The sequence below is a fragment of the Phaseolus vulgaris genome, chromosome 4, assembly GCF_051622355.1.
Source record: "Phaseolus vulgaris cultivar YP4 chromosome 4, ASM5162235v1, whole genome shotgun sequence".
Classification (NCBI taxonomy): Eukaryota; Viridiplantae; Streptophyta; class Magnoliopsida; order Fabales; family Fabaceae; genus Phaseolus; species Phaseolus vulgaris.
The window spans coordinates 22,493,737-22,516,264 of NC_143501.1; the positions used below are offsets into that span (position 1 = coordinate 22,493,737).

Below are 22,528 nucleotides of genomic sequence, written 5' to 3' on the forward strand. Positions count from 1 at the left end.
CCAAATGGTTCTCCAAAAATGACTTATAAATTTTGGATCTCTATTAGACACTATGCTTCTAGGTAGACCATGAAGTCTTACCACGTCTCTAAAGAAGAGTCTAGAGATATTATTAGCATCATCCACCTTGTGGCATGGAATAAAATGTGTCATTTTGCTAAACTGGTCCACAACCACAAAAATGGAATCAAAACCTCTTGTTGTCCTAGGAAGTCCTAGAATAAAATCCATGTTAATGTTTTCCCACGGAGCACTTGCAAAAGGTAAAGGAGTATATAGTCCATGAGGCATTGTTTTAGATTTAGCTTTTAAACATGATATGCATCTAAAACAATGTCTCTGAACGTCTCTTCTCATATGTGGCCAACAGAATGATTCTTTGACATTTTATGGAATCAACTTGAGTTGGAGATTGAATAGGCACTTTTATAGAAATGGATCAATGTTCTATGTTTCAAGAACTCACCAAAACTTACACCAAACACCAAAACTCATATGGAAGCTCCATTGAACCGATTAAAAGATGCAAGAATTCAAATGAACCGATTAAATTGCCTTAAAAGTGAAATGAACCGAACAAAGCCATAAAAAAGGAAGATGAACCGATTATATTCAGCAAAGAAGAAGATGAACCGAACAAAATAGCCAAAGAAGCTTAAACACCGAATAGAAATACAAGAAAAGTCCTAAGACATGTTTAAGGAGTTCATATGGACATGGAAATGGAAGAAATAGATGGAGAAGAAGGAAGACTTATGTGGTTGTAGTTCTTGGTTGATGAACTCGCCACTTGAAGTATGAAAGCTCCAAGATAAGTGTGAATTGCCGCCACTTGAGGGAACCAAGACTCTCAAGATGAGACTTGGAAGAGGAGAAGGCAAGTTCTCACTACACTCAATCACCAATTTGGGAGAGTTTTGTTACTTCAAATATCAATTATGTTTTATGAAGACTCTAGCCCCTCCTTTTATAGAAGGATGATCGATCATGAAAGTTTAAAGAAGCTTACAAAGGAAGCTACCTAAAGTCCCTTGCACATGTCTCACTTATAACGCCTATAGTGAGCTATGAAGGGTCAATCTACTAGAATGTTCTAAAACTAATATCTAAAGATGCCTTTACATAAGAGGTGTCTTTAGGTTACCCTCTTTGCACCTACCTAAACACTATTCTATATTATTTACAAATTTATACAAAAGAAACTATAAAGAGAGATATTAATTGAAGCCTATTCCTGAGTCCTCTTTTGGCTTTAGGCTTGGTTCTCTCCTAATTTTAATTCTTCTTTAATATTTGAGAAGACTAGAAGGAAGAACTTCAAATGTGTGGGTGAATAACCTCTTCCTTCAATAATAAAAGCCTCTCCTATGTGATCTCCATCACATCTAAAACAATGTCTCTGAACGTCTCTTCTCATATGTGGCCAACAAAATTTTCCTTTTAAAAGCTCTAGAGTTTTGTCAACTCCAAAATGGCCCATGAGACCTCCTTCATGAGATTATTTTACAAGAAGTTTTCTATATGTTCCTTGAGGTATGCAGAGTTTTCTTCTTTAAAAAGATACCCCTCAAACACATAAAACCCTCCTTGTGCTCTATGTTCACATTTAGAAAAAATGGATTCAAAATCATGATCTTCTTTGTAAAGTTCAATTTTGTTTTCAAATCCAAGAATTTGGGCTCCAAGTTTTGAAAATAAGGCATGTCTCCTTGAGAGAGCATCAACCACAATGTTTGTACTGCCCTTCTTATATTTGATAACATAAGGGAATTGTTCAAGAAACTCCATCCATTTTGCACGACGTTTGTTCAACTTATGTTGACCTTTCAAATACTGTAAAGAATCATGATCACTATGAATGACAAATTCTTTAAGGCCCTCAGAAGTGCATAAAGCTCCTTATCATAGGTTGGATAGTTGAGGGTGGCACCATGAAGTTTTTCACTAAAATAAGCAATTGGGTGTCCACCTTGAAACAACATTGCTCATATGCCTAATCCCGATGCATCACACTCTAGCTCAAAAGTTTTTGCAAAAATTTGGTAAAGCTAGAATGGGTGCATTAGTGAAGCCTCTTGAAGGCTTGATCTTGCTTCTCGGTCCAACAAAATGGAGCATCTTTCTTCACTGACTCGTTGAGTTGTGAAGCTAGATTTGAGAAGTTAGGCACAAATCTCCTATAAAAGCTTGTTAATCCATGAAAACTTCTAACCTCTCCTACATTTTGTGGAATTGACCATTCTTGGATGACTTTGATTTTTTCGGGGTCAAGATGTACCCCATTTTGGTTAACTATAAATCCTAAAAAAACTACACTATCAACACAAAAAGTACATTTATCTCTATTAGCAAACAAACTATTGTTCCTAAGCACTAGGAGAACTTCTCTAAGGTGACTTAGGTGAGATTCTAGGCTTTGGCTATATACTAATATGTCATCAAAATAAACTACTACATATTTACCTATACAATCCCTTAAGACATGATTCATTAGCATCATGAAGGTGTTAGGTGCATTAGTGAGCCCAAAAGGCATCACTAACCACTCATATAGTCCAAATTGGGTTTTAAAAGCGGTTTTCCACTCATCACCTTCTTTAATTCTAATTTGGTGATATCCACTTTTAAGATCAATTTTAGAAAATATAGTGGACCCATGCAATTCATCAAACATGTCATCTAGTATTGGAATTGGATGCCTATACTTGATGGTGATGTTATTGATGGCTCTACAATCACAACACATTCTCCACTTGCCATCTTTTTTGGGCACCAACAAGGTACAACACAAGGACTTTGGCTCTTTTGAACCCAACCCTTATTGATGGAAGAGGGTCAAGCATAACCTCCCATGAAAGACAAGAGCCAAGACAAGAGCGTCTAGGGCCAAGTCAAGACTGTCTAGAGCCAAGCCAAGAGCGTCTAAACCAAGACCGTTTAGGACCAAGGCAAGGGCGTCTAGGACAAGGGCAAGAGCACCATGGACCAATTGCTGGTCCATGGCCAAAAGACTAAACGAAGACTTGGGTCAAGCTACGGATGGAAGAGAGGCCAATTTGTATATGTTCCATGAAGGCCCATCAAGTGTAGCTTAGTCTTAATTATGGTGTAAATAACATAGCCTTGTGAACCTTTGTTTAAATTCTGCAAATTAAGATTAAGGAGGAGTTAACCTAGATTAGCTACGGTTTCTAGAACCTCCCCACTAATCTAGTGCCGGCCATGTGCAAGTTAGAAGGCCATGTGCACCCATGTGCCATGTGCTCCATGTGCCTCCATGTGCTCCATGTGCCTCCATGTGCTCCATGTGCTACTCTTTTACATTTCATTTGGCTTGCATTTGCTCATCATTTAGGTCATCATTTACGGTCCTCCTTAGCCTATAAAAGGAGGAGCCAACCTCATGTATTGGAAGATTAAATTGAGTATTGTTATGCTGCCAAACTTGAGCCATAATCTCTACTCCTTGCCTAGCATCTAGGTTTTAGTCTTCAATCCCTACACCTTCAAAGGGGCTGGCCGAACCTCCCTAATCTCACACTCTTCATGCACCTTCAAGGCACCCACACTTCCTAGGAAGGCCTTGTTCCATCAACAACTATAAGCTTCCGCAAATCTCACCCCAAAATACACCAAAAGAAGACCTCAATGCCATCATTTGGTATCATGAGCTATGGTCTTCAAGAGAGAAGTATCTCTTCTCATTTTTGTGCTTGAGTTCTTCTTATTTTCAATTTGTTCATCTCGTGTTCATCTTGTCTTGCTGTTTTTATGAATATGATTTGAATGCTTTTCTATTCAATTCAATCGGTAGTTTTTGTTCAAATTGTGCTTGAACATCTTATTTCAATTTGTGTAGGATTCTTGATACTTTGTGTTGCTATTTTTAAATTTTTTAGGTTGCTTGAGTCTTGATTGCAATTTCATTCGGTTCATATTAATGTGTTTGAGTCATTTTATTTTATGAATCTATAAGTTTTGTCTAAGTCATGTGTTTCCAAATTTGTCAACAAATCCTAGTAGTACTCTTCTTGATTTAAATTGTTTCTTGTTTTTGGTTTGAGTGCTTGATATGAAATATATATTGTTTTGATCCTTTGGTGCATTTTTCTTTTTAGTTTGAGTTCATATTTTTGTGTTAGATCCACACAAATTCCATCACATCAATTCCATTGTGTTTTTGAAGTATATCTTTCTGTTTTGATTTTAGATTTCAGAATCCTCTGCTTTTCACAATTCTGTTTTGGCTGTTTTGCTTTATGAAAATTAAATACATCATAAGAAAATTATGAGCCTAGCAAAAGAACAAAAAAAAAGAATCAGTTTGATTTCACTAGTTTAAGGTGCTAGCAAAAGAACAAAAAAAAAGAATCAGTTGAAAAAAAGAAATAGAAAAAAAAGATAAATCACACAAGAAAAGTGTGTATTCTGGCGCTGGAACTAATAGTTTCGGACACTGATTTTAAAAAATTATCAAACTTAAATGGCGCATGTGATTTAAGTGAAACCAACGCCAGAAGTTTGTTCATAAATTGAATTAAGTGTGTTTAAATTTTCAGAAACCAATACAAAATAGCCAGCTCAATATAAATCTTTGAAGTCACGCATTCTGGACCACAATATCTTTTTTTTTTCAGTGGTGCTGTTTTTGGTTTTTTAAATCAAATCTAGTGCTATTCCTTAGGTTCCTTTTGTGTGCCATCCATTATTTGAGTGCCTATTTTTTTATTTGCTTGTCCAATTCATTCTGAATTCCTTCTAGTTGTGTCACAATTTTAATTCCAATTGTAGTGGTGTTGTTTTCAAAAGTTTATTTGTTTCTTGCTTTCTTTTCTTGACCTCTAAGCTTTGTTGGTGGATTATTATCAATTGGTGCTTGTTGAGTTGGATTTGACTTGAGGAGAGTCTAGATTTACTTAATAGGTGCTGTATTGAAGAATCTAATTAGCTAATTCCAAGAGGATCAAGGCAAGGGGCAGCAACAAACACCATATCAAAATACACCATACACTTTTGAAGGTCACAACCAAGAAGATCAACAACAAGCCAAGGGAGTGCACTTTAACTTGTGCAACTTAATTTCTTTGCAAATTACTTTTGTTAATTAGTAGCTTAACCACGCAATTAGACAGTGAGTGTGTCTTCAAAGGCTCCAAGTGTCTAAGAAGCCTCACCTAGGATCGACTAGTCTAAACTTTCTAGCTTAGCATTTGTTAATTGCTTTAATTACGCCAATTGCTTTTGTTCAGTTTAGCTTAATTGCTTTTGTTTAACCTTGTTTAAAGCTTTGATAATTTGCTTTATTTGCTAGATAGCTTGCATTGTTTTCTTGCATAAAATTTGATTTCTACATCCTCTTTGTGTTTTAAGTGATTTACCTAAAGAAAGATTTGTGTGAAGATCTTGAGGGATAGTTTTTGGCTAAGGCAAAGACTTGGTATTTAAGTAGTCCATTGTGATTCACCTCTCTTACCTGGAAAACTACCTTCATTAGCTTTCCTCATCTTTCTTAAAGTAAAACATTTCTATACACAAAGCTTTAGTCATGTCTTCTCACTCCTCTAAATCTATTGAAAGTGATGTGAAGTCCTTAACTTCTCTTTTAAAACAACTTGCAAAGGACGTTCAATTAATTTCATATAGACAATTGGAGAATGAGGCAAAAATTAATGAATTGACTAGAGCAAAGGAAGAGAAATATCAAAAAAAAAAAACACATACTCGTGGATCTAACTCCAAAGATCAAGATTCTCTAGGGGAGGAAAGCCTTAGAATTAATGATTACTATCAACCACCCCCTAGAAGAAATAGAAGACATGAGAAAGAAAGCCCAAGAGAGGTTAGGGTAGACCTACCCCATTTCCATGGTAAAAAAAACGTAGAAGTTTACCTAGATTGGGAGATAAAGGTAGAGCAACTCTTTGCTTGCCATAGGATGAGTGAAGAAAGAAAGGTGCCCTTAGCCACCCTTAGCTTTCAAGGAAATGCCATGTATTGGTGGACCTCTTTAGAGAGGGATAGACGTTTTCATAGGGAACCTCCCATTGAATATTGGAATGACCTTAGGGGAGCCCTAAGACATCGTCACATACCCTTCTACTACAATAGGGAGTTAATGGACAAGCTCCAAAGACTCCAACAAAGGAATATGAGTGTAGAAGTGTATAGACAAAAAATGGAGCTTTACATGATGAGAGCATCTATTAGAGAAGAAGAGGACACAACCATAGCAAGATTCCTAAGTGGCCTCTCTCTTGAGATAAGAGATAGAGTAGAACTCCTTCCCTATCAAGACTTGAATGATTTGGTTTAACTTTACATTAAAGTTGAACAACAAAATTTGCGCAAAACTTCAAGTCAAAGGATGGGTTCTTACTCCAACTTTTATCCCAAGAAAGACTTTAAAAAGGAAGGTAGCACATCTAGAGAAAAACCAAAGGAAGCTACCAAACCTTTTTCCAAAGACACCTCTACCCCACCCATCCGAGCTAGGGACACCGAGTGCTTTAAGTGCTTTGGAAGAGGGCATGTGCAAGCACAATGCCCAAACCAAAGATCTTTGTTCTTAAAGGGTGTAGACGAGTACACTAGTGGTGAGGATGAGCCAAGTGAGAGAGAAGAAGGGGGAGAGGATGAGAGGGTAAGTCCATTAGAGGGAGAATTGTTAATGATTAGGAGAACCCTCAACAATCAACCTAGCACATCCATGGAAACACAAAGGGAGAACATCTTTCATACAAGATGTAATGTTTTAGAAAATATATGTTCCCTCATTGTGGATAGTGGATCTAGTTGCAATTGTTGTAGTGCTAGGATGGTTGATAAGCTCAATCTACAAGTAGTTCCTCATCCCAAACCTTATAAACTACAATGGATCAATGAGAATGGGGAACTAAGTGTAGATAAGCAAGTGGAAATCAAGTTCTCTATAGGTAACTACAAAGACAAGGTTTTATGTGATGTAGTACCTATGGAAACTTGCCATATCTTATTAGGTAGACCATGGCAATTTGATAAGAAAACCTTGCATGATGGTCTAACTAACGAGATTTCCTTCACCCATAAGCATAGGAAGTTTGTACTTAGTCCTTTATCACATTCTCAAGTGGTAAACGACCAAATACAAATGAAACATAAGAGGGATGAGGAAAAAAAAAGCGCTAGAAAAAGAGAAAATCCTTAGGGATAGAAAGGCGTGGGAGAAGAGTGTTCCTTCCCACAAGGTTGTTCAACAAGAAAAACCTTTGAAAAATACCTTGGAAAATTTGCTTCTTGTTGAAAAACCTAGCCTAGTCTTTTGTAAAGGAACACTTACATGCATAATAGCTGTCGTTTTGCTGTCAAATTAATATGATTCTAGCGTAGACTTGTCTAACACTAGAGAAATGATAATATAGTTGTGGTCAGATGACCCCAAGTTGTCTCCCAATGAATCCAATAGTAATTTCAGTGAATAGAATTCAAAACCTATCTGCAAACAATGAAAATTAGCAATAATGGTAAAGAAATAGGGGTTGTGATCGCTTAGCAAGAAAATATAAATGATGATTTGAATCAGTAAAGAATGCAGATTGACTCCCAAGTTCTTCCACCAATGAATTCTTCACAGGCTCTCTAAAGATTATTCTTTTCTCAATCCTCAGCAGAGCTAAACTAGATTGAACATGCGCCAAACCTAATTCAACTGAAGCTCACCAGTAAAGCATGCGTCTACCGGTTTAATCAATACCCACTTTGTTCCATGCGTATACTCCATGGGAATGCTTATCTCCTCTCTCTTGAATCATGCGCCCAAGAAATTAATTAGAACAATACGAACTAACTAAGAAACCAAAGTTTAAGATAAGGAAGACTCTCAATCATGCGTTCAAGTACAACCTCTCACAAAAACTAGTTTTCCAGGAGATTAGACAATAAAAACAACTGCTATAGAGAATTAAAAATAGAAACTTTTATTGATCAAAACCTTAGAACTCAATGGGGAATCACAAATGAATCAACCAAAAGGTTTAGCTTTCCATGCGGAGGCAAAAGAATTACAAATAAGAAAAGAAACTAAGAAAACCCTATGAAGCTCCTTCTTTCTCCTTGATGCTTGTGTCCTTTTATAGGCTTTTCTGCTCCAAGGATCTTGGGAAAATATTGCAGTTTAGATTTTGTAAACAGTTCCCACTTTCCATAATTCTTTTTATTTTGCAGAAGATTTGCTTCCAATTCTGTTTCTGGAATCTTGTAGCTTTTATTTTCTCTTTCTTCTCCTCAGAATTTGTTTTCTGTTTTGATTCAAAGAAGCAACCTGGACTTTTGCATATTTGGCCCATTCACAAGGGTAGATGCTTCAGATCATTTACCCTAAAAACACAAAATTAACAATAATAATATATAAGGCCCAAATAAACCCAATTATAAGAATATTAATTAAAACAATGGATTTATTTATTATTATAGTCCAATAATCTATGATTAAGGCTATTGAGTGTGAATAAATATATGCTCATCAAATACCCCCACACTTATCCTTTTTGCACTCCTGGGAAAAACACTCTACAAATATTTAGAAAGCTAAAAGGAAAAATAATGAAAACTAAAATGCAGCAAATCAGAACAACTATATCAGCATGATACATTTTCAAGACAATCAAGGAATCAAAACTAGCGTGAATGGAATCCTATGAATTGAACTACAAATAGGTAATTGAATTCAAAGGTGAATCCAAATTTGATAAACTTCTCACCAAATGCTCTCTAACTCTCAAGTGTTTAGGTTTGTATTTACACTCAGCACCCATGCAGACAAACACTACCATATGCTTAGCAGGACTCTAATATTCACAACCATTGAAAAATATGCAATCAAAGATCAAGAGGACTTTATAAGGGATGTAATGGGGCTAAGGTAAAGGTAGGTAAAAGTGGGAAAATAGGCTTAAAAACCATAGAAAAACAAAGGAGCAATGAAGGATAAGTCTAAAAACAAGTGTAAGTATTATCACAATTCAACTCCTCTTTTTATTTCAAGATATAATTGTTTTTCATATAGTAGATAGTCAATCAATGTATTAGAAGATATACTCTTATTTTGTTTATTTTGCTTTGCTTTTCTTTTTCTTTTTGTATTCTTTTTTTTTTCTATCCCTTTTTTTTAAAAAAAAAAACTGAAGAGGTAAACTATGAAAATGGCATACACCCCCACACTTATTCAAAAATCTATTCCCAAATGATTTCAAAGTTCCTTTATCTTCTAAGGTAGGGACAAACATGGTTTTTCTTGTTTTGAGGCTGGGTTAAAAATAAGAAAAAGGTTATAGGCTCAAGGGGCTAACAAATGGATTATCATAAAGGTAGGCTAATATGGCTAGTGGGTTAATTTAAACAAAGAATGCCTCTATCATATCAGTTCATGCACGTAAATCACAGTTGTAAAACAAAGAATCAAGCTAAGTTCTAGAGTATAAGCAGACACAAGTGAAAACACACTAAAAAGAATATTAGACAATCTGTCAAGGAAGCTCAAAATCTCACCTGGGACAGTTTATCACAAAAGATTCAACTCTAAATTTCTCATAACCAACTTATTTTTCAAAACTTTTCTAAGAAATCCACACAACAAAGATCAAGAAACTCAAAATTTATCTAGAAACATGCATAATGCTTGTATTAGATGCTCTAAATGTTTGCTAGAAGAAAACAAAAAATATTAAGGAAATTTTATTTGAAAGCAAACCAAGTAAACTCCCAGGAAAGAGAGGTGAGTCACAAATGGACAAACTTAAATACCAAGTCTTTCCTAGCCAGAGTCTTCCCTGGATCACTTTTCAAAATAATTTTTTCTTTTTAAAAAAAAACATAAATAATGAATAAAAGAAAATAAAAATAAAAATAAAACAGTAAAACAAATCTTAACTACAATTCTCCCCCCCCCCCCCCCCCCCCCCACACTTAAATCATACATTGTCCTCAATGTAAAAACAATTAATATATGTGTATGATAAAAGCAAGGGTTGGGTTCAAAAGAGCCTAAGCCCTTGTGATGTACCTGTCTTATTGATGCCAAAAAAAGATGGAAAATGGAGAATGTGTTGTGATTGTAGGGCGATCAACAACATCACCATCAAGTATAGACATCCAATCCCAAGGCTTGATGACATGCTTGATGAGTTACATGGGTCAATTATATTCTCTAAAATTGATCTTAAAAGTGGGTATCACCAAATTCGAATCAAAGAGGGTGATGAATGGAAAACCGCTTTTAAGACCAAGTTTGGATTATATGAATGGTTGGTGATGCCTTTTGGTCTCACTAACGCACCTAGTACATTCATGAGGCTCATGAATCATGCCTTGCGAGATTGTATAGGTAAATATGTAGTAGTTTACTTTGATGATATCTTAGTGTATAGCAAGAACCTAGAAGACCATCTAAGTCACCTTAGGGAAGTTCTTCTAGTGCTTAGGAAAAATAGTTTATTTGCCAATAGTGATAAATGTACCTTTTGTGTAGATAGCATAGTTTTCCTAGGTTTCATAGTTAATAAAAGGGGGGTGCATGTTGACCCCGAGAAAATCAAAGCCATCCAAGAGTGGCCAACTCCGCAAAATGTAAGTGATGTAAGAAGTTTTCATGGGCTAGCTAGCTTTTATAGACGTTTTGTACCTAATTTTTCAAGCTTAGCTTCCCCTCTCAATGAACTTGTAAAAAAAGATGTTGCATTTTGTTGGAGTTAAAAGCATGAGCAAGTCTTTCAAAGGCTAAAAGCTCAACTCACCAATGCACCAATTCTAGCTCTCCCAATTTTTTCTAAAACTTTTGAGATAGAATGTGATGCATCGGGAGTGGGCATAGGTGCAGTTTTGTTCCAAGGTGGACACCCAATTGCGTATTTTAGAAAAAAACTTCATGGTGTCACCTTTAACTATCCCACCTATGACAAAGAGCTCTATGCACTTGTGAGGGCCTTAAAGACTTGGGAACACTATCTTGTGTCCAAAGAATTTGTTATCCATAGTTTTCACGAGTCTTTAAAATATTTGAAAGGCCAACAGAAACTCAATAAGAGACATGCAAAATGGATGGAATTTCTTGAACAATTTCCTTATGTGATCAAATACAAGAAAGGGAGCACAAACATAGTGGCAGATGCTCTCTCAAGGAGACATATGCTCTTTTCCAAACTTGGTGCCCACATTATTGGATTTGACCACATAAAAGAACTTTATCAAGAAGATCAAGACTTTGCATCCATCTATGCTAAGTGTGAACATAGGGCACAAGAAGGTTACTATGTGACCGAGGGATATCTCTTTAAAGAAGGAAAACTTTGTATTCCCCAAGGTACACATAGTAAGCTTCTTGTAAAGGAATCACATGAGGGGGGGTCTCATGGGCCATTTTGGAGTTGATAAAACTCTTGATCTTTTGAAAGAAAATTTTTTTTGGCCACACATGAGAAAAGATGTTCAAAGACATTGTTCTAGATGCATTTAATGTTTAAAAGCCAAATCTAGAACAATGCCTCATGGACTATATACCCCTTTACCGATTGCAAATGCTCATCGGGAAGACATTAGCATGGATTTCATTTTAGGACTTCTTAGGATTGCAAGAGGTCATGACTCTATTTTGTGGTAGTGGATCGATTTAGCAAAATGTCACATTTTATTCCTTGCCACAAAGTAGATGATGCTCAAAATATTTCTAGACTTTTCTTTAGAGAAGTGGTGCGACTTCATGGGTTGCCTAGAAGTATAGTATCTGATAGAGATCTCAAGTTCATAAGCAATTTTTGGAAAACTCTTTGTGGCAAACTTGGCACAAGACTACAATTTTCAACATCTTGTCATCCTCAAACGGATGGCCAAACCGAAGTAGTCAATCGATCTCTTGGTACTATGCTTAGGGCTATCATGAAAGGAAACCACAAATCTTGGGATGAGTACCTTCCCCACATTCAATTCGCTTATAATAGAGTAGTTCACAAAACTACTAATGCTTCTCCTTTTGAAGTTGTCTATGGATTTAACCCTCTTACACCCTTGGATTTGATACCTCTTCCTAATCCACAAGAATTTGTGCATAAGGAAGGAATTATCAAAGCCGACTTTGTTAAAAAACTACATGAGAGGGTTAAACTCCAAATTTAACAACAAAATGAAAAGTATGCAAAATACAACAATAAAGGGAAGAGAGAAATACTTTTTGAGGAAGGAGACTTAGTTTGGCTTCATCTTCGAAAAGATAGATTTCCCACTCAAAGGAAGTCCAAACTAAGTCCCCGAGGTGATGGACCCTTTCAAGTCCTCAAGAAAGTCAACAACAATGCTTACAAGTTGGATTTACCTATTGAATATGGAGTGCATGATACTTTTAATGTAATTGACTTAACTCCATTTGTAAGTACCAATGAAGACGATTTGGATTTGAGGACAAATCCTTTCCAAGGGGGAGGGGATGATGGAAGAGGGCCAAGCACAACCTCCCATGAAAGACAAGAGCCAAGACAAGAACGTCTAGGGCCAAGTCAAGACCGTCTAGAGCCAAGCCAAGAGCGTCTAAACCAAGACTGTCTAGGACCAAGGCAAGGGCGTCTAGGACAAGGGAAAGAGCACCATGGACCAATTACTAGGTCCATGGCCAAGAGACTAAACGAAGACTTGGGTCAAGCTACGGATGGAAGAGAGACTAATTTGTATATGTTCCATGAAGGCCCATCAAGTGTAGCTTAGTCTTAATTATGGTGTAAATAACATAGCCTTGTGAACCTTTGTTTAAATTCTACAAATTAGGATTAAAGAGGAGTTAACCTAGATTAGCTACGGTTTCTAGAACCTCCCCACTAATCTAGGGCCGACCATGTGCAAGTTAGAAGGCCATGTGCCTCCATGTGCTCCATGTGCCTCCATGTGCTACTCTTTTACATTTCATTTGGCTTGCATTTGCTCATCATTTAGGTCATCATTTACGGTCCTCCTTAGCCTATAAAAGGAGGAGCCAACCTCATGTATTGGAAGATTAAATTGAGTATTGTTATGCTGCCAAACTTGAGCCATAATCTCTACTCCTTGCCTAGCATCTAGGTTTTAGTCTTCAATCCCTACACCTTCAAAGGGGCTGGCCGAACCTCCCTAATCTCACACTCTTCATGAACCTTCAAGGCACCCACACTTCCTAGGAAGTCCTTGTTCCATCAAAAACCATAAGCTTCTGCAAATCTCACCCCAAAATACACCAAAAGAAGACCTCAATGCCATCACTTATCCAATAAATCCTGCACTTGTGATTCTATCTCCTTAGTTTCTTCAAGATTAGTTCTATAAGTTGGTCTATTAGGTAGACTAGCTCTCGGAACTAAATCTATTTGATGTGCAATTCCTCTAAAAGGGGGAAGTCCATTATGGTCTTCCTTAGAGAATATTTCATCAAATTCTTTTAAAAGATCTTTTACTTGAGGAGGTAGAACACAAGTTTCAGTAAGTGTGGCAATGCATGTAAGTGTTCCTTTACAAAATAGAAGGCTTGAAGGTTGTTCAGAGAGAAGTATTTTTTTAAATTTGTCTTCTTCTTTCTGAATGACCTTGTGGAAAGGAACACTCTTCTCCCACGCCTCTTTTTCCCTAAGGGCTTTTTCTTGGTTTTCTATTTCTTTTTTTCTCTTCCTCTTTTTTTTTTCTCATTTGCACTTGGTCCTTTACCACCTGAAAAGGTGATAAGGGATAAAGTACAAACTTCTTTTCTTTTTGAGTGAAATTAGTCTCATTGGTGAGACCATTGTGCATAGTTTTCTTATCAAATTGCCAAGGTCTTCCCAACAAAATATGACAAGCTTCCATGGGAACTATATCACATAAAACTTTGTCTTTATAGTTTCCCGCAGAAAACTCGACTTTTACTTGTTGATCAACTTCTCAACCATCCTAGCGCTACAACAGTTGCAGCAAGAACCACTATTGACAATGAAAGGACAAACATTTTCAAAAACTTTACACCTTGTGTGAAAAATGTTCTCCCTTTGTGTCTCTTGCTTCATACTAGGTTGGTTGTTGAGGGTTCTACGGATCATCACTAACTCACCCTCACATGGATAGGCCCCTTCACTATTTTCTTTTTCTTCTTCCCCACTAGCTTCATCACTTTGGCTACTATATACATCCTTACCTCTTAAGAATATGGTTCTCCTATTTGGGCATCGAGCATCTATATGACCTCTTCCAAAGCATTTAAAACATTTGGTATTTCGGCTACGGGGTTGTGGGGTTAACACTTCTTTATCTATATTTTTTGGGAGTTTCCTTAAATTTTTTTTTTTTTGTGATTTCCTCCCTTTTACACTCTTTCTTGGGATAGGAGTTAGAGTATGAACCTTCCCTGCGACTTGAAGTTTTCCTTTAATTTTGTTGTTCAACTTTGATACAAAGTTGAATTAAATCATTCAAGTCTCTATAGGGTAAGAGTTCAACTCTATCTCTAATCTCAAGATTGAGTCCAGTTAAAAATCTTGCTATGGTGGTGGACTCAGACTCCCTAATTGAGGCTCTCATCATATATAATTCCATTTTCTGCCTATATTCCTTTACACTCATAATCTTTTGTTGGAATCTTTGAAGCTTGTCCATTAACTCCCTATTATAATAGGAGGGAATATGGCGGCGTCTTACGGCTCCCCTAAGATCATTCCAATATTCTATGGGAGGGTCCTTATGAAGTCGCCTATCTTGCTCAAGGGCAGTCCACCAATACATAGCATTACCTTGAAAGCTTAGGGTGGCTAGGGGTACCTTTCTTTGCTCACTTACTTTATGGCAAGCAAACAATTGTTCTACCTTCATTTCCCAATCTAGGTAAGCTTCTACATTTTCTTTCCCATGGAAAGAAGGTAGATCTACCCTAACCTCCTTAGTGTTTTCTTTTCTAGCTCTCCTAGGGGGTGGTTAATAGTCATTAATTCTAAGGCTTTGTTCCCCAAAAGAATCATTTTCCCTAGAGCTAGATGCATGAGAACTTTTTTTTTATTTGTTGTATTCATCCCTTTCTTTAACCATTTTCAACTCTTCTTGCATCAAAGCAAAATGAGCATCCCTCTCTTTGAGTTGGGCCTCATGTTGCATTTGTCTATATGAAAGTGATTGAAAGTCTTGTGCTAGTTGTTTCAAAAGAGATTTAATAGACTCTCTATCATTTTCACTAGAGTGATGAGAATGAGAAGACATGGTTAAAGTTATGTGTTGAAAGAAATTTACCAAAAGAAAGATAAGTTGAGTATTATAGGTAGTGATCCGATCGGTCATCGGTAGTCGGTGACATCAGCAACAGATAGCCACGTGGACCGTTCTTAGTGGGACACGTGGGCCAGGGAAGCGGATGTGTCATTGAGAGAGTCACCCAGGGTGGTGATCGGTGATCAGTGGGCGGTGATTAGAGAGGATGCGCGATCACCGCCTAGATAAGCGCTTGGAAGCCGAAGGCGTGGCGCTATGGGGAACCGATCGGTCATCTGGGTGAGCGATGATCGATCGGGTTTTCGTGTTACGCGCAGTTAAGCTGGAAACGAAGCGTGATTCCCAGCGAGAGCGTTGCATACGAGCCTTGCGTGGTAGAGTATCAGAGAAAGGAGAAGTTATGTGCTTTGTAGTGTCGTGCACGAGAGTGGCCTAAGAGAGCTAGGAAGCCAGTCGGTGATTGGTGTTTTCTTAACCCATAACGTGCATGGTGCAAAGCAGAGGTGATCGTTCACACAGTAGGTGATTCCTGGTGCGTGCGCTTAGCCAAGCCACACTTGGTACTCGCACTGAGGTTGCACGAGACACCTAGTGGAAGGAACGCGCTAAGTTACTTCGTACACAGATTACTTAAGCGCGCAACATAGTATATAAAAGGCATTCCGTGCTCATACAAAGGGAGGTAAGATTCATTCTTGCAAGTTACTAGTTTACACACACACAAAGTACACACGAGTCTCGCAGAGATTCTTAGTTCTTTGGTGGTTTTGCAAAGGCTGACTTGAGCGTCGGAGTGCAATCGGCCGCTAGAGGCGCCGTTTGGTGTGTTTCGCAGGTTTGCTTGGAGTTCTTGTGGAGTGCTTGGAGCGTTCTTGCACTTGTCGCAGTTGAGGAGGTGGAAAATAGAGTTTGACGTGGTGAATCCTTCGACGTTCGAATCCCCTGCAAGATCATTTGGCGCCCACCGTGGGGCTCGTGTGAATTTGTGATCCCATCCACACTTTGCTGTCAGATTTCGCTTGTTCTTGAGATTCTTTGCTGAGAAAATGAGAAAGACAAGGCAAGCTTCACTCGCGCCATCAGCTGAAGAAGGAGTTGTGACGATGGCGCAGGTCTTGGAAATGATGCGCACGCTGCAAGACAATGTGGCAGCGTCGAGAGTTGGACAGAGTGAATTTGGCTGCATCACAAAGCAGAAACGAGGAGTTGGACAGAGTGAATGAAGAGTTGCGCAAGGCGCTGCAAGCGCAGAAGGAACGCGTAGCGGAGGAAAGAGTGGCGCCACCGCCGTCTCCCCCCAGGACTTTTCCCATGCCTTTCTCATCTGAGATTATAAGCGCAGTGGTGCCACCAAGCTTGGTGGGGGTGAAAGCCTCGTTTACCGGGGTGGAGGACCCAGAGACGCATCTGACAACGTTTCAAACCCAGATGATGCTCTCTGGGGGCTCGGATGCGGTGTATTGCAAGCTGTTCATGAGCACCCTGAGCGGAATCGCCTTGGAGTGGTTCGTAAGCCTACCAGATGGCCACATCACTTCGTTTCAGTAGTTCTCTAAGTTGTTCATGGAGGAGTATATCGTGAACAGGGCACCCCCAGTGGTGTCGTATGACTTGTTTGACGTGCGACAAAACCAAGGTAAAGCCCTCAGGGACTACCTTAGTCGTTTTGGAGCTCAAGTGGTGAGGCTGCCTAGCAAAGATGAAGATATGCTGGTGCATGCGTTCAAGAAAGGGGTTATGCCGGGCCCTTTCAGTGAATCTTTGATAAGAAATCACCCCAGCACCTTTGCGGAGATTAGGCGTCGTGCTGTGGCGCACATCGTAGCAGAGACGGAGGTTTCTGAAAAGAGGGGAAGCGCGGCCCCGACCAAGTCGCGCGGAGGACCGAGCAGGTCTCAGCAGCCGATGAGGGTGCATGAGGCCAAGGAAGGAAAGAAGGCTCAGGGGAAGCCTCGCCCTTACGAGCCTAGGAAGGACCAGGGCAGGGGGCGCGCGAGGGAGAGTAACGCGCCCCCCAGGTTTGACTTTGTGGTGGAATTGGCGGAGCTGATCGCCATTCCAGCCATAGCGGCACGGTTGCGAGCACCAGAGAAGACTGACAGGGTGCTTGGAAGGAAAAAGAACGTGTGGTGTGAGTTTCACCAGGCGTATGGCCACTCACTCCACTCTTGTTTGGCATTGGGACACCAACTCGCGGAGTTGGTAAAAAGTGGCTTTCTGAGCGATTACTTGCGGTAGTGCAAGGTGATCGGGCGTCGGGGCCACCAGCAGAAGATCCACAGCACGAGGTAGATGTGCACGGCGAGGTGCACACGATCGCGGGGGGCTTCTCTGGAGGGGGGTGTACAGCCTCTCAGAGAAAGAGGTACGCTCGGTCGGTGATGACTGTCGACTCGGTGGAAGAAGATCATACCCCCGATGCTGACATTACATTCACAAAGGCGGATCTCCGGGACAACGATCCCATAGTCATCTCCCTTGTCACGGCAGGGAGAAAGGTGCACAGGGTCCTCGTGGACCAGGGAAGCTCGGCAGACGTGATGTTTTGGCCGATGTTCAACAAGCTGCAGCTGTCCCTTGATCATCTGAGGCCGTACGCCGGGTGCTTGTATGGCTTCGCAGGGGACCAAGTGGAGGTGCGAGGCTACATAAAGCTGAGGACCGCGTTCACGGATGGAGCCGTGTCTCGCACTGAAAAGATCAAGTACTTAGTGGTTAATGCCCTATCCGCCTACAACATACTATTGGGAAGGCCGACACTCAATAGGCTGGGAGTTGTACCATCGACAAGGCACATGAAGTTGAAGTTGTCGTCGATGGAAGGGGTGGTGATCACCGTTAAGTCGGACCAGAAGGAGGCTAGGCGCTGCTATGAGAACAGCCTCAAGCAGCAAAGGAGTGTGTGCCATGTTACCTCGACACCACCGTCGGGTGTAGGCGAGAGGCGATCGGAGGTCACAGTGCGGGTAAGAGGTACACAAGGAGACGTTGGAGAATGGTGCTTATCGGCTGGAGACTTTGGACGGGGGGGCGATCCCCAGAACGTGGAATGCCACACACTTGAAGTTCTATTTTAGTTAAAGTTGTAAAGTAGTCGCGTTTTCGCGCTAAACAGTTTGAACAGTTCAGGGGGCACTCTTTTTCCAAAAGAGGGGTTTTAATGAGGCCACCCTATAAAAAAAAAAGATATCGGTATAAGAGTTTGCAAAGTTTTAAAGTTAAAATCCTCCCTGCCCCAGGCGCGAGGGCAGGTAATCGGTTAGGCCTCCCTCGCCCCAGGCGCGAGCATGGCAACCGGTTTAAAGTCCTCCTCACCCCAGGTGTGAGTGCAGGCAGCTAAGGTTCGAAAAGCCAGGGGTGCTAGTAAGCCCAAGAAGGGAAAGGAAGGATTTCGAGAAACGCCTTTACCCAAGTGGCATAGCATCAATATTGGCGCAGTAGAACTCTTAGTCAAAACCTGATGTGATTCCAATAGCAAAGGAGAGAATGATTCTTGACTTTCTTAGGAATCAACTTGAGTTGGACAATAGTTAAGCACTTTTTCTTAGAATTGGATCAATGTTCTAAGTCAAGAACTCACCAAAACTAGCACCAAATCCAAACTCATATGGAAGTTCCAATTATAGTCAAATTGAACCGATTAAAGTGAAAGAAGAAGCAATTGCACCGAATAGAATTAGCTAAAAACTGAAATGAACCAAACATAAAGGCTGAAAATGAATAAGAACAACAATGAACAACAAGGAAACAAAGGCACCGAACCAAAACTCCTAAGAATTGAAAACTGCCGAACAGAAATTCAAGAACAACAAGCTAAACATGAACAGTTGAAAGAGAAGGAAGGAAGGAGAGGAGAAAGCTCATGAAGATGGATGTATGGTTGGATGATCATGCCACTAGAAGGATGGAGACTCCTAGATGAGGGTGCAAGCCGCCACTTGAGGTAACCATGGAACCATCAAGATAAGACTAGAGAAGAAGGCACAAAGATCTCCAATGCTCTCTCAAAAATTGAGTATAGTTTCTTTAGTCTAAATTCAAATCTGAAATGTACAAGGGCAGCACCTATATTTATAGCCTAGAGGTGCTGAAAATCAAACTAAAAGAATTCAAAATTCCCTCCTAAAAGCTACTAGAACCGGCGCCTAAACCAAGCATGAGGAAGGTGTGACCTCTTCCTTCACTTTGGCACCTCCTTATTTACTCCTACACCTATCTACTAACGCACCCCCCCTCCTAAGAATCATAACTAAAGACTAAAAGATGCTTTAACAATAGAGGTTTCTAATGTTTCCCTCTAAGCACCTTCAAGCAAAGAAATTACAAAAAGAGTAAATAAACGTCCCCTAGCTCCTAAAGCTTTGAACATGCTTCTTGTAAGCCTTTGAGGTGGGCTTTGACCTCCATGGGCATCCTCCATTTGAGCCTCTACCTCTTCTTGATCTTGGTGATTGGCCTCCATGTCCACTTGAGCTTGATCTCCATCATACTCCCCGAGTAGGAGAGAATTCGACCACGAATTTTGGAGACCTACAGAAAAAGGAGTTAGATCGCTGACATTAAAAGTATGACTACCTAAGAATGTATCAGGCATATCTAACTCATAGGCATTGTCATTAATCCTCTTGAGGATTTGGAAAAGTCCATCCCCTCGAGGCATTAGTTTGGATATCCTTTGAGTAGGAAAACAATCCTTCCTCAAGTGAAGCCAAACCCAATCGCCCTCATCAAACAACAATGCTTTTCTCCTTTTATTGGCAAGTTCAGCATACTTGCCAACCTTCTTCTTAATTCTCTTCTTGATGTCTTTATGCAAAGTTTTCACAAAAGAAGCCTTTTCATCCCCATCTTTGCACAAGACATCTCCAAGAAGGGGAATAGGAAGAAGATCAAGAGGTGTTAGGGGGTTAAACCCATAGACAACCTCAAAAGGAGAATGTGAGGTGGTAGAATTTACTACACGATTATATGCAAACTCAACATGGGGTAGTAAATTCTCCCACACTCTAGGATTCCCTAAAATAAAACATCTCAATAGTTGTCCCAAAGTTCTATTCACCACCTCGGTTTGACCATCAGTTTGTGGGTGGCAAGTGGTAGAAAATAAAAGCTTAGTTCCAAGCTTGCCCCACAAGGTCTTCCAAAAGTGACTCAAGAACTTGGGATCTCTATCAGACACTATAGATCTAGGGATCCCATGCAAGCGAACCACTTCTTGGAAGAAGAGGTTTGCAATGTGGCATGCATCATCCACTTTGTGGCAAGGAATAAAATGAGCCATCTTTGAAAAACGATCCACTACCACAAAAATGGAGTCCTTTTCCCTTTGATGTCTTGGGTAATCCTAAGATGAAATCCATAGATATATCTACCCAAGGCATTGAAGGGATAGGAAGAGGAGTATATAGACCATGGGGATGCATCTTAGACTTAGCTTTGCGGCAAGCTATGCATTTATCACACAAACTATGAACATGTTTATGCATATGAGGCCAAAAGAAATGTTCATGCAACACATCCAAAGTTTTAGCAACCCCAAAATGTCCCATTAAACCCCCCTCATGGGCTTCTCTAACAAGAGATAATCTAATAGAGCATTGAGGAACACAAAGACGTTTTCCTTTAAAAAGAAAGCCATCTTGTATAAAAAAGTCTTTGTGTTCTCCCTTAAGACACTCTTGATAGATGAGAGAAAAGTCAAGGTCATCATGATAAAGTTAACTTAATGTGATCAAAACCAAGATATTGAGAGCTTAAAAGATTTAGCAAAGTGTATCTTCTAGAAAGAGCATCCGCCACAATGTTTACTTTGCCTTGCTTGTGTTTGATCACATAAGGAAATTGCTCAATGAATTCCATCCACTTAGCATGCCTCTTGTTAAGCTTGTTTTGGCTTTTCAAATATTTAAGAGATTCATGATCACTATGTATCACAAACTCTTTGGGAAAAAGATAGTGTTGCCAAGTAAACAAAGCCCTAACAAGTGCATATAATTCTTTATCATAGTTGGAATAATTGAGATGACTTCCCTTCAATTTTTCACTAAAATAGGCTATGGGGTGGCCCTCTTGAAGGAGAATAGCCCCAATACCTATGCTTGAAGCATCACACTCAATCTCAAATGTCTTAGTGAAATTAGGAAGGGCCAAGATGGGAGCATTAGTCAATTTTTCTTTCAAAGTTTCAAAAGCTTTTTGTTGTGCTTCTCCCCATTGAAAGACCACATCCTTTTTCACTATGTCATTGAGTGGTGCGGCAATGGTACCAAAGTTTGGGACAAATCTTCTATAGAAAGAAGCAAGTCCATGAAAACTTCGGACCTCATTCAAAGATTTCGGTGTAGGCCAATTTTGAATGGCCATCACCTTTGTTTTTTCCACATGGACCCCTTTGCAACTCACAACAAACCCTAGGAATTCTGTATGATCAAGAGCAAACATACATTTAGCAAGATTAGCATACAAATGTTCCTTCCTAAGGGTTTCTAAAACTTGCCTAACATGCAACCTATTGTCATCCAAAGATAAGCTATAAATGAGAATGTCATTAAAGTAAACAACAACAAACTTACCAATGAATGGTCTAAGTACTTGGTGCATTAGTTAGACCAAAGGGCATAACTAACCACTCATATAAACCAAAGTTGGTCTTAAAAGTCGTCTTCCATTCATCACCCGGTTTGATACGGATTTGATTGTACCCGCTTTTAAGATCAATCTTTGAAAAGATTTTTGAACCATGTAATTCATCCAACAAATCATCTAGTCTAGGGATGGTATGCCTATACTTAATGGTAATGTTATTGATGGCCCTACAATCCGAACACATTCGCCATGTGCCATCCTTTTTTGGCACTAAGATGATAGACATAGCACAAGGACTCATGCTATCTTGCACCCACCCTTTCTCAATCAAAGCCTCAACTTGTTGGCGAATTTCCTTGGTTTCACTTGGATTGGTCCTATATGCTGGACGGTTTGGTAAAGAAGAGCCCGGTATCAAATCAATTTGGTGCTCAATCCCTCTCAAAGGTGGAAGTCCATTTGGAGGATCTTGAAACACATCTTGAAACTCTTCTACCAAATTTTCCAAGCAATGAGGACTATCAACAAGTGATTCTACTCTAAGAGTTCTAGGGATGGCTAAGAAAAGAGGATGATGAGCCACTATTTCCCTTTCAATTTCATGCCTAGACACAAGGAGTGTAGGCTTAGAACTCTTATCTTTTTTATCTTTTTCACTCTCCCTCTTTTTCTTCATGATAACTTGGTCCTCATGGACTTCTCTTGGAGAGAGAGATTTTAAAGTAACCTT

General features: G+C 39.5%; 1 protein-coding gene and 1 pseudogene across 1 annotated transcript; both read left to right on the plus strand.

The window, feature by feature from the left end:
* The first annotated feature begins 5,545 nt into the window (after positions 1-5,545).
* LOC150027968 (uncharacterized) lies at positions 5,546-7,183 on the plus strand (annotated as a pseudogene).
* Positions 7,184-16,356: 9,173 nt separating this feature from the next.
* Positions 16,357-17,451, plus strand: LOC137838330 (uncharacterized). Its single transcript, XM_068647576.1, has 2 exons — positions 16,357-16,718; positions 16,800-17,451. The coding sequence occupies exons 1-2, from the start codon at positions 16,357-16,359 to the stop codon at positions 17,449-17,451; spliced, it is 1,014 nt and encodes a 337-aa protein (XP_068503677.1).
* Positions 17,452-22,528: the final 5,077 nt, after the last annotated feature.